The 15,861-nt window shown below is 41.2% G+C and overlaps 2 protein-coding genes across 2 annotated transcripts; one reads left to right on the forward strand and one right to left on the reverse strand.

Annotated features, from left to right (window-relative positions):
- Positions 1-604: 604 nt before the first annotated feature.
- On the reverse strand, positions 605-5,719 carry LOC308151113 (beta-2-glycoprotein 1-like). The gene is made up of 8 exons (XM_080523933.1): positions 5,513-5,719; positions 5,145-5,321; positions 4,813-4,909; positions 4,541-4,617; positions 3,740-3,928; positions 1,981-2,160; positions 1,363-1,581; positions 605-938 (listed from the first exon to the last, which is right to left on the reverse strand). The coding sequence occupies exons 1-8, from the start codon at positions 5,580-5,582 to the stop codon at positions 874-876; spliced, it is 1,074 nt and encodes a 357-aa protein (XP_080380059.1). The 5' UTR covers positions 5,583-5,719; the 3' UTR covers positions 605-873.
- A 1,598-nt stretch (positions 5,720-7,317) lies between these two features.
- LOC308151407 (E3 ubiquitin-protein ligase RBX1-like) lies at positions 7,318-15,635 on the forward strand (the record flags this gene model as incomplete). Its single annotated transcript, XM_080524271.1, has 4 exons — positions 7,318-7,392; positions 8,778-8,856; positions 15,240-15,310; positions 15,546-15,635. 4 exons carry the CDS (start codon positions 7,318-7,320, stop codon positions 15,633-15,635), a joined length of 315 nt encoding a protein of 104 aa, XP_080380397.1.
- Positions 15,636-15,861: the final 226 nt, after the last annotated feature.

Consider the following 15,861-nt stretch of genomic DNA (forward strand, 5'->3'; position numbering starts at 1 on the left):
CACAACTGCCAATGATGAGTGAAAATGAGCAAAACCTGATTCTGGAAAGAGTTGAATAAGTAGAATAAGTAAAAATATGATAAACAAGCCCTAAGGAGAAAATAGAGTAAACATCATTGTACATTGCTATTTTCAGATATATGTACGTTTCTATATGAGTAATCCTGATTTGTCAAAGGGTCAGATTCACTTCTTATATAAATTATAATGAATGACTGTACAGATTATACACATGTAAATAAAGAGACATTGTACAAAAAGATCAGTATCCGGTAGAACATGAGAATGGGATCATTTGAATAATATATTCTAATATATTAGCCTATAAGCGTGTGTGTTTCATGCAATACCATTATTGCATGAAATGGTCAACATTTGAATTTTGTCAGCCACGAAGCGGATGTGTTTACTAGAATGGAGAAATGCAAACGCTAATCACATTATTGCATTACAATTGTCATATTGACTCAAATAATGCAGGCAAAAGTGGAAAATGAAAATGCTATTGTGGGATTGCATAGTAATTTTCACTTTAGGATGAACTTTAGAATTTTGTCAGTTACAAAGCAGCGCATGATTTTGAAAATGAAAGGTCAAATGGCTTTGAATTATCATTTTAATATTGACAGGCGAATGTGCATACCAGGTACATGAAAATGCTAATCATATGATTGCATTTGATTTTGAATATTGACTGAAAGAATGCATGCAAAAGTGGAACATGCAATTGCAATCTCAAATTGTATTAACATTTGAATTAAGTCCACTATATACTTCCATACAGTTCAACTGGTCTATGTAATATACAGTTCACAGACAGATGAACAGTTGTTTGTCTTCTCCTCATGTTGCTGTATCAGGCGTCTCTGTGCTTCAACAAGCGGGCATTTCTGAAGGAAGGGGACCTGAAAACAAGAGAATGCGAAACAATCCAGGTTCTAGGAGAGAAATCACATACATACACACATGTATGCACATATACAGACATACACATACGCAGACACAGACACAGACACAGACACACACACACATACACATACACACACATACACACACACACACACACACACACACACACACAGAAAGGTTAACATATTAATTTGCATATAGCTGTGTATTTTGAGAGGTATGAACTTGTCCTTCACAAACTATGCAGGGACCGGTACAAGCATACTACATACCAATTTTCATGTCAATCAGACTTGCGGTTCATAAGAAGAAGATTTTTAAGTGTAATTTTTTACACACACACACATACACACACATACACACATACACACACACAATTAAGCAACACACTTTTTAAAAGATTAGGATTAGGCACAATCATGAGAAACCCCTCTACTGGAATAAATCATGTACCCCTCATGTGGAATAAATGTGGAATAAAGCATGCTGGGATGTGGAGTTTTCCATCGAGGCACTGCGTTGACACAGGATAGCTACAATTTCTGTCCTCATTCATGCAGTAGAAAGATATCATTTCAAAATGATTTATTTGTTTGGGTTCCAGGTCTTTAATCGAGACTTTCTTTCCATCGTAGAGCACCTTTCCTCTCTTAATGTCAAGGGTACAGTGGCCTGTGAACCAAAGAGGAAGACAATCTTGGTAAAGTGGCTCAAAACTGTTTTTGTTGTCTGTTGATGATATATATAATATATCGAATATTGCAGTGATGTTATCTGCACCGAAGCTGTGTATACTTTTAAGTAAGCATGCCATAATTATTTTTATGTCAGAAATGTGCAAAAAAAGAATGATGTCAGGCTTCCGAAAAAGGTATACACGGCTTCAGAACCAATAACATTGACTGCGTTCACATGCACACCATAATCCTGTATTAAGCGGCTTATGCTCAATATTCCGTTTGGGCAAGTGTCATGTAAGGCCATAACCGATTCGGCAATAATCAGATTAAGACCCCTGGCGTACACCTGTTCATATCGGACAAGTTTGACACCCCTGATCCACGGTCTTACCCCTGCAGACTGGCATCAGTGACCATTCCCCTGTCTCCTGACACTCAGTCTCGACAGGCCCATCCAGAACAAAGTTGCGGTTGCAGCCGTATCTGATTCTCTCCTTGTAGCCGTGCTCTCTCGTTTCACTGGTGGTCATGTAACCGTTCTCTATGTCCGTCGGAGGAGGGCAGGTCACAACTGCAGAGGCAGAGGTCTAAGTTTATGTAAACAGTCTGAAGAATGCACTACACATCATGCAAACACCAGTTGCAGTACTTGAAACTCCCATTGGAAAATGTCTCATTCCATCTTTAGAAGTATTATTGTTAGACTCTGGCCAATTCCTTTTTGGCACTTTTATGCACATGCAAATTAGCCCTTAAGCAGTGCAATAACTTTGTATTCCTCGATAGATAATAATAATAATAATAATACTACTACTACTAATAATAATAATACATTAGACTTATATAGCGCTTTTCTAGACACTCAAAGACGCAGTACAAACTGAAAAGATCGAGTAGTAATAATAAAAAGGAAAAAATTAAAAGAAAGTATAGGGGCCTAATTAAGGTAGTGCTGGGGACACATGGGAAGGGGAGGGGGAGAGGGTTAACTGGTGAAGACGAGCTTGAAGAGGTGGGTTTTGAGGGCCTGTTTAAATGTTGGGAGGGTGTTGGCCTGTCTGATGTGGTTGGGGAGGGCGTTCCAGAGGGACGGGGCTGCAGCTGAAAAGGCCCTATCACACCAGGTCCGGAGTTTGGTCCTGGTGGTCTTGAGGGTGGTTTGGTCATCAGACCAGAGGCAACGGGAGGGGGTGTAGTGGGGGACGAGGTCGGCAAGGTAGGAGGGGGCCAGATTGTTGATGGCTTTGTAAGTGGTGAGTAGGATTTTGAATTGGATCCTGTATTTGACCGGGAGCCAGTGTAGGTTTTGGAGGACAGGGGTCATGTGGTCACGGCGGCGAGTGGAGGTGAGCAGACGGGCAGCAGAGTTCTGGAAGTATTGGAATTTGTTTAGGATGTTATTAGGCCGGCGTAGAGGATGCTGTTGCAGTAGTCGAGTCGGGAAGTTATGAAGGCATGGATGAGTGTTTCAGCAGCGGAAAAGGACAGGGAGGGTCGGATGCGGGCAATGTTCCTGAGGTGGAAAAAAGCAGATTTAGTGACCTGGTTGGCATGGGGAAGGAACGAGAGGGTGGGATCAAAGATGATGCCGAGGTTGCGGACGTGGTTGGAGGGGGTTACGGTGAAGCCATCGATGTTGAGTGAGAATGTCTGGGTGGAACGGGTGAGGGACTTTGGGCCGATGATGAGGATTTCCGATTTATTGCAGTTGAGTTTCAGAAAATTCAGTTGCATCCATGATTTGATGTCGTTGAGGCAGGTAGTGAGAGTGGAGTGGGTGTTAGGGGGTATGGTTTTGGAGGAGAGGTAGAGTTGGGTGTCATCGGCATAGCAGTGGAAGCGGAGGCCGTGGCGGCGGAGGACCTGTCCAAGGGGAAGGATGTACAGGATGAAGAGGAGGGGGCCTAGCACTGAACCCTGGGGGACACCGTGGGTGACTGGAGCAGTGGAGGATTTACAGTTATTTATTTAGATGTATTGATGTCTGTCTGAGAGATAGGACTTGAACCAGGAGAGGGCGGTGCCGGTTATGCCAATGTGTTGTAGACGGGTGAGGATAAGTGACATGGGAGACAATAAAGTGCTGAGACAACTGAGCAACAAGACTATACCATGGAATGGATAATTGCTAACAAATTATTTACACTTACTTTTACATTCAGGTGTTTCAGTCCAGTTGCCGTGGGCGGTGCATGACCCTCTCTCATTGCCAAACAGGACGAAGGGCGGCAGACAGTGGTACTTCCCACCGAAGCCATAATCGACCGTGCTGCCTTTCAACTTCCTGTCGTAGACCATCTTTCCATATATGGGCATGGGAGGGAGACCACAGGTAACCGCTGGCAGAAGAGAGAGATGTTTACAAGATAGATTAGCAAAGCATAATGGACTATGGACGATGGATAGCACCATACTGTGAACATAATATGATAATGGTCATATTGCATATCGTAAAAACACATACTTATTATTATTATTATTATTATTAGTAGTAGTAGTAGTAGTAGTAGTAGTAGTAGTAGTAGTAGTAGTAGTAGTAGTAGTAGTAGTAGTAGTAGTAGTAGTAGTAGTAGTAGTAGTAGTAGTAGTAGTAGTAGTAGTAGTAGTAGTAGTAGTAGTAGTAGTAGTAGTAGTAGTAGTACCGGTAGTAGTAATAATAATAATAATAATACTTACTTATTTTCATGGTAACTAACTACAGTATACAATGAAGATTGCATATGATACATGCACATGTACTGTATTTCTCATAAGAATATGTCCAAAAGTATGCATCCATAGCCGGCTGGTGCCAATACAAAAACACTATTACAAAAATAGCTAGCTCTCCCTCTTGTTCTCTTTCTAGTCCTTCTACATAATTTTTGAAGAAATTAACTTGTATTTCTCTTTCTTAATATCTCTCTCTTTCCAGACGTTTGTGCAAGAAACATAGTAGATGTAGTACCTACGTTTGCATTCAGGTGTCGGTTCACTCCAGGTCCCATCGGCTAGGCACTCACTGCTATTGGCCCCATGCAGAATATACCTGTGGACCACCACACTCAGCTGTTACAGGTTATTACTGGTCCATGCCAATATCTTTTCATATATGAGACGGCTTCTTACACATGCAGCCCGCTGTCATGCAGCTATATTTCCATCCAACCCTCCAACCAACCATCCTGTGTTCAAAACACAGACAACGTTAGGCTGTCCAATTATGTGACTTGCTCTCTCGTACCCTTCTTTGCAGCTGTAGTTGACTCTACTCTGGTACACATTGTCTGTATACTCCATATCTCCATTAGGTGATGTTCGTGGGATGGGGCACTCCCTTTCTGTGAGAGGAAGAGGTGTCAAGAGCATTGTAAATAAGTGTGGTATAATGCTTTCATGTGTTATCCAGTAGGCTCTGTACTTTTGTAGTTGTTTAGGAAAATATCTGTCAAAAGTCTTATCTCTGTATTGTGGCTATCTTGGCCTGGTCTCTCTTTGGAAAGGACACACTCAGACCTCAATGGGACTTAAAATTAAAGGAGAACATGATGTACAAAAATTGTGATGGAGACCCACGTATGCACCGAAGTCTAATCCTGGTCCACTCTCCTGCCTCAGTGCAGACAATAGTGCGATAGCCCGAGGTCGGTACGTATCCTGGTTTACATGAGAGCCGTAGTTCGTATCCCGCCACATACACCCTCTGGTGCCCCTCCGACGACATACCATCTGTCAGGGGGGGTCGGCCACATGCTAGGGAGAGGTAGAGGGGGTAAAAGGTTAATGAAGTACAGTACATAAACACATAAGGATAGTTGTCCTGATACAAAAATATCTTACAAGGTGTCGTCAGGTGTATAAAATGAAAACATAGCCATCAATACCTGGATAAGAAAAACAAACATCACAGACACAATCAAGCTGACAGAACAACTATCACCTACCTTTAGACGTCACTGTAGTCATACACAGAGCAAGCTGACAGAACATCAGCAGAGCCAGATTAGAGACCATCTTCTGTAGGGTCAAAGAGCAAGTCTATTCCTCCTTTAAGTTTCTGATTAAAGATGTTGTGGGTAAAAAATACTTCTCTCCAGTGTTTACTGGCTAAAAAAATCGGATTCTGTGCAGATCAGCCTCTCTCCAATATTTGTGTTTCTCAAAGTAAACAGATAAGAGAGGAGTGAAGTAACTCCGCTTGAGGATAGGTCCCTCTGTCCGTGTACTGTTACTAAGGTAACACACATGACCTTTTGACCATAAACAGACATTTTTCAGAACTGGAACCCAGTTATAATAATAATAATAATAATAATAATAATAATACTTTAGACTTATATAGCGCTTTTCTAGACACTCAAAGACGCTTGGTGGTGTTAAAATAACAGAAACACCATCACTACTGCTAATTTTTGCTATTGATTCATGCTTACCTTATCAGATAAAACTCTCTCTCTCTAGAAATTCTAGTAACAAAACTCCTTTGATATGAAAGCTGAACCTCACTTACTGCAACTCTGACATCTAGTGATGACTATTATAGGATTTAGGATATTACGTATGGAGTAGGCATGTGGGAATACGGTACATGTGGGAAAACTAGGGTTAGGGTTAGGTGCTAGGGTGCTAGGGTTACGGTTAGGGTTAAGGTTAGGGGTAGGGTTAGGGTTAGGGTTAAGGTTAGGGTTAGGGTTAGACATGCCAGCATGTACCAAGTCACTCTAGCACCTAACCCTAACCCTAGTTTTCCCACATGTACCGTATTCCCACATGTACCGTAACATATGTACTATATCAGTGGCAGACATGGGTCAAAATAGTATTTGAAATCATTTCACATTCTTATGCCTGCCCGGGGCCTGAAATCAAGCACAGCTAAATACCTGAAATCCGTAAGTAGGTAATGATTTAAGCACTTAACCCTCCGGTTGTGTTCATGTTTGCCCCCCCATCATTGGTGTTCCCGGTCTAATTAGACCGGTCTGATTAACTGCTTCATATCTCCAAAACTACATAGTCAAATTTGCTAAATTTGGTACTTGGTGAAAGCTGAGACCTGTGAGATGTTAAAAAATGAACATAGATATGACCAAATTACTGTAATGTGACTATATACACAGTAGAAATTGAATATTTCATTTCCGTTTTTGAGAATTTCAAATAAGAAGGCCAGTTACACCCTGAAACTCTATATATCTCTGCCAAACAACACATTGGATCAGTTCTTCAACATCTCAACATATACTGTGCAAAATTTGATGAGGCATAAACAATGTAGACTATTGGTTAATCTGAATAACTGGATGGGCATATAAGCACGGGAAAGAGAAGGGTTCCCATAACAAACACCTAATTGTTTAGTTTGAAATTTGTCAAACTTTATATATGAGGGATTTGAACAGGTCTGATACATCCTGGAATGTTGTAGCTTGTTACAACTTGTGTTATCCATTAATTTACTATGGCGGTCATTTTTGACCAGAAACCCCACCGATGTTACAAAGTTGACTAAAACCTCGAAATTCAATGCCAGTGGTTAGTCAGCAATTGTATATGTTCAAATGCCTAGTGTGGAGGATATCATAAGGCCTTGAGGCAATCAAATGTAAAACACAATATTTATGATTGATGAAAGTTGCTCTCGGTCAGATTTGACCGGGAACACAACCGGAGGGTTAGTGTCGCAGTTTGCAGGCTTGAAATTTGAAATTTGTTTGTTTCAGCACTACACCTGCACTATACCTATAAGATGGCGGCCGCTATGGATGTTGACACAAGTGGCACAAACAGCGGAGCAAGCAAGAAACGCTTTGAAGTGAAAAAGGTAGAGAATCTATCTGTTTTTAAACACAATATAATGGAGTTTAATAACATCTAAATGCTAGTATTATTATTATAGCAAACTTGATGACTTGATTACCTAGGTAACAGGAAGCCCGCACTTGCTAGCGGGAGGAGCTTGCTAGCGGGAGGAGCTAGCTAGAGACAATGACTCTTCATTATGACGGATGATGAGTCTGCGTTTCACTGAATTGTTTGGGTGATAGCTAGCTAACCGTTTGCTTAACAATCTAGACTACAAAACTAAACTCACTAGTCAGCGAAATCTAACGTGATTAGGCAAAAATATGTATAAAACATGTAGAAGCACTGACATTTTGCGAAAATCAATGGCAAATAGCTGCTAGCTGGATAGCTACTTGCCTTAATCAATAGGCCCAAAATGCGATTAGGCAGTATGGTCATGGCTAGATATCACTTAACTGCCTGCAATAAACCGTAATATACAGTACCAGTCAAAAGTTTGGATACACTTTCCTATTCAATTGAAGTGTCTAAACGTTTGACTGGTACTGTACATTCATTTATATTTTGCAGTTGACTTGTTTAACTGTTATAGTGATAAAGTAGACATTAGGCTACCTATTACCCTTTGATGGTATCCTTTCCTACCAAAACGGTGGTGGCAATGGACAGTACCTGCCATGTCAGTGCCTCTCTGTAATTCCTCTGAGAAAGGCTGAATGAGATGGCTATGTAATTGGTCCTTTCAAACACACACCCATTAAACATCAATTAGCAGATGTGCTTTGGCTTGTTCAATGGCAAGGCCAAGGCCTATAAACTCTATGTTCACTACACCAAAGAGGTGGAACCATGGACTCAAAGGACCTAATTTCACTGTTGCAGAAACCCACACACTGCTGGAGGGTGTGCCTCAGTATTAGGAAGTAGTAGTAGTAGCAAGTTTTAATTCTAGTAAGGGTAGAGACGTGACTAACAAAAAGAAGAAAAAAAACATTTGGGTTGAAATGACCCCTAACCCTAACCCAGAATGTGAATACCATTGAGTCTGGCCAAAAGAGGACCACAGAGCAAGTGAAATGAAGATTATGAATCTTAAGGACCATGCTGAAGCGAAACAAAAAAAACACCCAAGCAGGCAACAAGCCCTTTAGGAGAGGTGATTACACACTTGTGGTTCTTGACATCATTGGAAGTGAAAACTCCCAAGTATTCTGATCCAGATAAACAATTTTGAACGATTGGGCCCAGATATACGTTTAATTTGTCATTTATTACTTGCCTGTCATAACATATCCCCACAAAACAACTCACAAACATCATGCATTTCCAGGCCAACTTACTGTGGTTCGTAGTGATTGTACTTGAATGTCACTTATTTACTCTGACTATTCTTTTCGACAGTGGAATGCAGTGACACTTTGGGCCTGGGACCTTGTGTTGGACAACTGTGCTATCTGTAGGAATCACATTATGGATCTCTGTGAGTATTCAATAGATAGTATATTTGACTGTACCGGGCTGACCTAAAATAAGTGGATGACGTTCTAACACATGACTTGTATCCCTGTAGGCATTGAGTGCCAGGCAAACCAGGTCTCTGCCACCCCTGGGGAGTGCACAGTAGCCTGGGGAGCCTGCAATGTGAGTTAGACTTAATGGTTTTGCAGATATGCTCAAACTGATCACAGATTGTCCCGTAGAGGGAACGATGCCACATCAAGCACTGTACTTGACCATTACATTCATATTTTTCTGCTTAGAAATAGTCGTTTGATACTACAGTATCCACTTAGATGATCACAGTACAAAGAGTGTATATTGTCAGAGTTGCAGTTGATTTTCTGAAATGCATATATTTATTGTTTCTCTCTCTTTTTCTCTCCATCAGCATGCTTTCCATTTTCACTGTATCTCCCGTTGGCTCAAGGCCAGACAGGTGTGCCCTCTTGACAACAAGGAGTGGGAGTTTGAAAAGTGAGTATAATCCCTTTTCATAATCTATCTGAGAAAATAGATTGTAAATGGTGTTGTGGGGTGGGGGGGACCTGTGGATTGTGGAATAATAATACCTTTATAATAATACTAATTATTATTATTATTATTATTACCTATAATAATACCTATATCCTGAAGTGTAATGTAATTGCTACTCATTAATTTTTGATTGTGGTTGAGTCTTGTGTTGATTGACTGAATCTCTCCCTCGTCTCTCTCTCATGCAGATATGGACACTAGGGGAAAAACTTTGGACCATTGGTTGGGCTTCCTCAAGTTTCATCCTTACTGTTGTTACCCTTTGTGTGATCCACTTAATGACAAATCTGAAAAGACATCTACCCCCATTTTCCCCATGTCACTGTTTTAGGCTAGCGGGAAAACCTTTTTAAGTTGAATTTGCAATGTTGTTGTAAATTGTACAATTTTAAATTGTAAATTGTAAAATCTGAAAAGACATCTACCCCCATTTTCCCCATGTCACTGTTTTAGGCTAGCGGGAAAACCTTTTTAAGTTGAATTTGCAATGTTGTTGTAAATTGTAAAATTTTAAATGGTAAATTGTAAAATCTGAAAAGACATCTACCCCCATTTTCCCCATGTCACTGTTTTAGGCTAGCGGGAAAACCTTTTTAAGTTGAATTTGCAATGTTGTTGTAAATTATAAATAAATCTCAATGTTCCAACAGCCTTGTGAATGGTGTTAACTACTATAATCCATATGTCATTCTTGAAAACAAGTGGGGGTTTTCAAGCTATTTCTTGAGAATGTTGCTTGTCTATTAGGAATGTTACACATTTGCTGAAATGGAAGTTGTTAAATAAAGTTTCTTTGGAATGAATTGTTTCATCACTGAAAACAACACTGGCTTTTGAGATACATGCAGCACACTACCCTTTAGCTACAGTATCATGTCATTCTGGGTGGCAACATACCTGACAGTATCTTTACCATCCTGAACATGTCACCCTTCTGAACACAACCTAGGCATACAACTGGTTGCCAGTGCCATAGCTTCACTGGCATGAGTTGACCTGGCTAGGCCTGTTGAGACAGCTTAGACACAGTGACCAAAGCAGGGTCTGTCTGGACCCATGTGACACAGGGTGGTAATCCTCAATTAGGAAGACAAACAGCCATGGAATATTAGCAGGTCAGGCCTGCTCCTCCAGGCTCTAGGCCTGGGGGGTATTTCATCAATGTCGCTAAAAGAAAATCCAGGCTTATTTTTGATGAGCCGGAGACTGAAGACCCATCTCTTCAGGTTACACCTTAACTGCTCCTCTTGTGACATCTTCTACCACCCAGCACTGTGCCTCCTGAGACACCTGCTTCCCCCTTGATTGTGTCTCCCCCCCCCCCCCGTACTGTTTCTCCTGTGTAAAAATAAATAATTCTTTCTTCTATCACGACGACTGCCAATGGCCCCTGGCCTGAGCTAGATTACTCTTCCTGCTACGACTGGGGAATTGATGATTCACTTGCTTAGTCAAATGTATTGATTGTAAGTCGCTTTGGAATAAGGCGTCTGCTAAATTCCCCCTCTACAGAGCTGAGGGAGCAGCGAACAATGCTTGTAAAACTGTCTGGAGATACCAAGTGGATCATTAAGAGACAGACTGGTGTTATTGTTTCTGTGCCACTTGCCAGGTTGTTAGTAGAGATGACTCCCATTTAACATAGTTCTATCAATACAATGGACAAGCCCTTGCTGAATATGTATAGTATGTCAGAGTTGCGTCATATCTGTGTTTCTGATCAAATAAGGCTATTCAGAACTGGCTACCACTAAGGTAAAAATGTATTCTTGTTCCATCCCAAATGAACTGTGAAGATTGGCACCACTGACTAACATTATCCAAATGATATGCACAGTACTCTAGTCACACACCATTTGTGAAACTGAAGCTTTCCTAACGAACAAATCTGATTAACGGCTATCAAATAATTACATCTTGAAGAGTGCATTCTTGAGAAACCAAAACCATCACAAGAAGGAGGAAACCTTACAAAATGTTTTTTTTTTTCAACAACCAAAGATTTATTGATTTGAATTGATATTGTCCAACACAGATTCAAAATCAAAAGAACAGTTAATACATCATTTTTTTCGCATTTGGAAGAAGAAACAGACAGGGAAAAATGTTACGTTACAGTGAAGGTGAGTAAAACATTAGAAAACCTGAGGGAAAAATAATTTTACCGAAAACCCTACTGTATACGTCAACTCCTGAAATAAGACAAACGGCCATTGTTTTGGTCAGCTCAGAAGACGCCACAGAAGATGGTGACCTATAACCCCAACAAAGTAGTGTCTCTAAAACATTCCTCTGCTGATGACTATGGCGAGAGGTCCGGTCTGACTATTCCAGGTTCAGGTAAGAAAACATCAACCTGTATTGAAGCGTAGCCCTAAGGGGAGGGGATGGGTGGGAAGAGTCAATGGGGGACTCTGAATAATAAGGCTGCGACAAGCCTTGTTCGGATTCTCCATCAGCAATCATTTAGTTAGCTTTTGTAACTGCTAAGCGATAACTGCCTTTAACAGACTGACCCTCAATTAATTAACATAAATTGCTGTTGCCCCCATCCCAATCCCTTGCCTAGTGTAAAACTTGCTGCATGCCTGTTTTTAGCCCCCCGCATCACTTATACCTCTCATACCTGTCAGTCTATCAACATAGCATAACCATATTTGATCCATACACAGTGGAATAATCTCAAAAGAAGCCTTTTTATTCTCCAAAACACCCAGCGACATCCACTTGCTCCTCTCCCACCACCTTCTATTCTCCTGATTCTCCACTCTAGGCTACCGAACTTGGAGCTCAGCTTGGTGATGAGGGCCATGACCTTGGGGTTACCCTGGTGCTTTGCAATGTTGGCTGGGTTCTGAGCCACGTCCTGGAAAGCTGCCATCACCTCTGGGTCCTATAGACACAACCACACACACACACGACCAATAGGATTAGATATGGATACAGACATGGGACTCTGCTTATCAACGTGTGCCTGTGCAAGGCTTCAGGTGAAAAGCAGAAGGTGCCATACCTTCATGGCATTGAGCACTTCAGGGTCGTTGAAAAGTTCTCCCAGTCCGGGCATGCCGAAAGGAGAACCTCCAGCTCCACCAGCTCCACCAGCTCCACCAGCTCCACCAGCTCCACCAGCACCTCCAGGGAAACCTCCAGGGAAACCTCCAGGGAAACCGCCGGCACCTCCAGGGAAACCTGTAGGAGAAGTGTGGTATATTTTACACACACAGACACACACAGATAAGCACACACACACACACACACACTCTGGCCTCTCCCCTTGTCCAGCTATAAGGAAGATTGCATTGGGGCCCAAAGGGGGGTGGTGTTATGGCAGACCGAAAGGCGCCCATAGGGTTGGGCAACCACACACACACACACACACACACACACACACACACACACACACACACACACACACTGATCATTAACAGATGTTCGAAACAGAGAAAACATGAAAACATGTTTTCGCAAGGTTCTATGGACCTCTGAGGGGAAGGGGCGATCATTGACCATATCTCTGGTTTGGTTGGCTCAGGGATGAAAGGATTTGCATAACACAATAACACAAGGGATATAAAATCCTTTGGACAACCACACTCTCTCTCTTCTTTCTTGACCATCCTGCGACCATCCAGATGACCAGCTACAGACCAGAGAAAACCATGCTGTGTAACCTGCTTTTTTGAATAAACAGTCTTAAATTTGCTCAAGAACTCTTCTTCATTTTTTAGCAGCAACAGATACCAGAATATACGAAAGAAGACAGAGGAAACAGCCTTTAAAACAGACTGTATTGGACCCCACAGTGGTCGATCCTCTATAGCAGTGGTCAACCCCGGTCCTGGACGGCTACTCAAGTGTGATTCAGAAAGTGGATTTATTTTCTTTATCAGACTTTTCTTTATTTTCTTGTCATTTTGATCATTGCTTGGGTCTCACAGGGTTAACGATACTTGTGTGACTATAGTATACTTTCATTGAAAAAGAGGGTTTAGCTGTGCAATAGAGTCCATGGTGTAATACCATATATTTCCACCAGATGGCATAAATTTGATACTATCAGATCAATGAATGAATGAATGAATGAATGAATGGTCTTTATTGTCATTGATATAGTACAGGTACCAAACAACGAAATTTGGGAGGGGGGGCTCCCCTGGTGCGAGGAAAGATTTTTTTTTTTTAAAAACAAGAAGGGAAAAGAGCTGGTTTACATAAATAAAGGCTATGTACACTATCCACTATACTATACTATACAAATAAAACACTGTGCTGTACTCTATGCTATGCTATACCTATTCTAACATTTCCTATTCTCTGAACCTTATGTACCCGAGGGTTGTCATATTGCACATAGTGTTATTGCACATTCATTTAAAGTGTCGCAGTTTGCAGGCTTGAAATGTACACAGTTGTGTTTCAGCACTACACCTGCACTACACCTCAAGATGGCGGCAGCTATGGATGTTGACACCCCAAGTGGCACAAACAGCGGAGCAAGCAAGAAACGCTTTGAAGTGACCAAGGTAGAGAATCTATCTGTTTTTAAACACAATATAATGGAGTTTAATAAACTCTAAATGCTAGTATTATTATTATAGCAAACTTGATGACCGAGGTAACAGCAAGCCCGCACTTGCTAGCGGGAGGAGCTAGCTAGCGACAACTGATCTCATTATGACGGATGATGAGTCTGCGTTTCACTGAATTGTTTGGGTGATAGCTAGCTAACCGTTTGCTTAACAATCTAGACTACAAAACTAAACTCACTAGTCAGGAAATCTAACGTGATTAGGCAAAAATATGTATAAAACATGTAGAAGCACTGACATTTTGCGAAAATCAATGGCAAATAGCTGCTAGCTGGATAGCTACTAACCCTAAACCTAACCCTAACCCTAGTTTTCCCACATGTACCGTAATATACAGTACCAGTCAAAAGTTTGGATACACTTTCCTATTCAATTGAAGTGTCTAAACTTTTGACTGGTACTGTACATTCATTTATATTTTGCAGTTGACTTGTTTAACTGTTATAGTGATAAAGTAGACATTAGGCTACCTATTACCCTTTGATGGTATCCTTTCCTACCAAAACGGTGGTGGCAATGGACAGTACCTGCCATGTCAGTGCCTCTCTGTAATTCCTCTGAGAAAGGCTGAATGAGATGGCTATGTAATTGGTCCTTTCAAACACACACCCATTAAACATCAATTAGCAGATGTGCTTTGGCTTGTTCAATGGCAAGGCCAAGGCCTATAAACTCTATGTTCACTACACCAAAGAGGTGGAACCATGGACTCAAAGGACCTAATTTCACTGTTGCAGAAACCCACACACTGCTGGAGGGTGTGCCTCAGTATTAGGAAGTAGTAGTAGTAGCAAGTTTTAATTCTAGTAAGGGTAGAGAAGTGACTAACAAAAAGAAGAAAAAAAACATTTGGGTTGAAATGACCCCTAACCCTAACCCTAACCCAGAATGTGAATACCATTGAGTCTGGCCAAAAGAGGACCACAGAGCAAGTGAAATGAAGATTATGAATCTTAAGGACCATGCTGAAGCGAAACAAAAAAAAACACCCAAACAGGCAACAAGCCCTTTAGGAGAGGTGATTACACACTTGTGGTTCTTGACATCATTGGAAGTGAAAACTCCCAAGTATTCTGATCCAGATAAACAATTTTGAACGATTGGGCCCAGATATACGTTTAATTTGTCATTTATTACTTGCCTGTCATAACATATCCCCACAAAACAACTCTCGACTGTACAGGGCTGACCTAAAATAAGTGGATGACGTTCTAACACATGACTTGTATCCCTGTAGGCATAGAGTGCCAGGCAAACCAGGCCTCTGCCACCTCTGAGGAGTGCACAGTAGCCTGGGGAGTCTGCAATGTGAGTGAGACTTAATGGTTTTGCAGATATGCTCAAACTGATCACAGATTGTCCCGTAGAGGGAACGATGCCACATCAAGCACTGTACTTGACCATTACATTCATATTTTTCTGCTTAGAAATAGTCGTTTGATACTACAGTATCCACTTAGATGATCACAGTACAAAGAGTGTATATTGTCAGAGTTGCAGTTGATTTTCTGAAATGCATATATTTATTTTTTCTCTCCATCAGCATGCTTTCCATTTTCACTGTATCTCCCGTTGGCTCAAGACCAGACAGGTGTGCCCTCTAGACAACAGGGAGTGGGAGTTTCAAAAGTGAGTATAATCCCTTTTCGTAATCTATCTGAGAAAATAGATTGTAAATGGTGTTGTGGGGTGGGGGGGGCCTGTGGATTGTGGAATAATAATACCTATTATTATTATTATTATTATTATTACCTATAATAATACCTATATCCTGAAGTGTAATGTAATTGCTACTCATTAATTTTTGATTGTGGTTGAGTCTTGTGTTGATTGACTGAATCTCTCCCTCGTCTCTCTCT

Source organism: Nansenia antarctica (assembly GCF_963989245.1).
Source record: "Nansenia antarctica genome assembly, chromosome: 2".
Classification (NCBI taxonomy): domain Eukaryota; kingdom Metazoa; phylum Chordata; class Actinopteri; order Argentiniformes; family Microstomatidae; genus Nansenia; species Nansenia antarctica.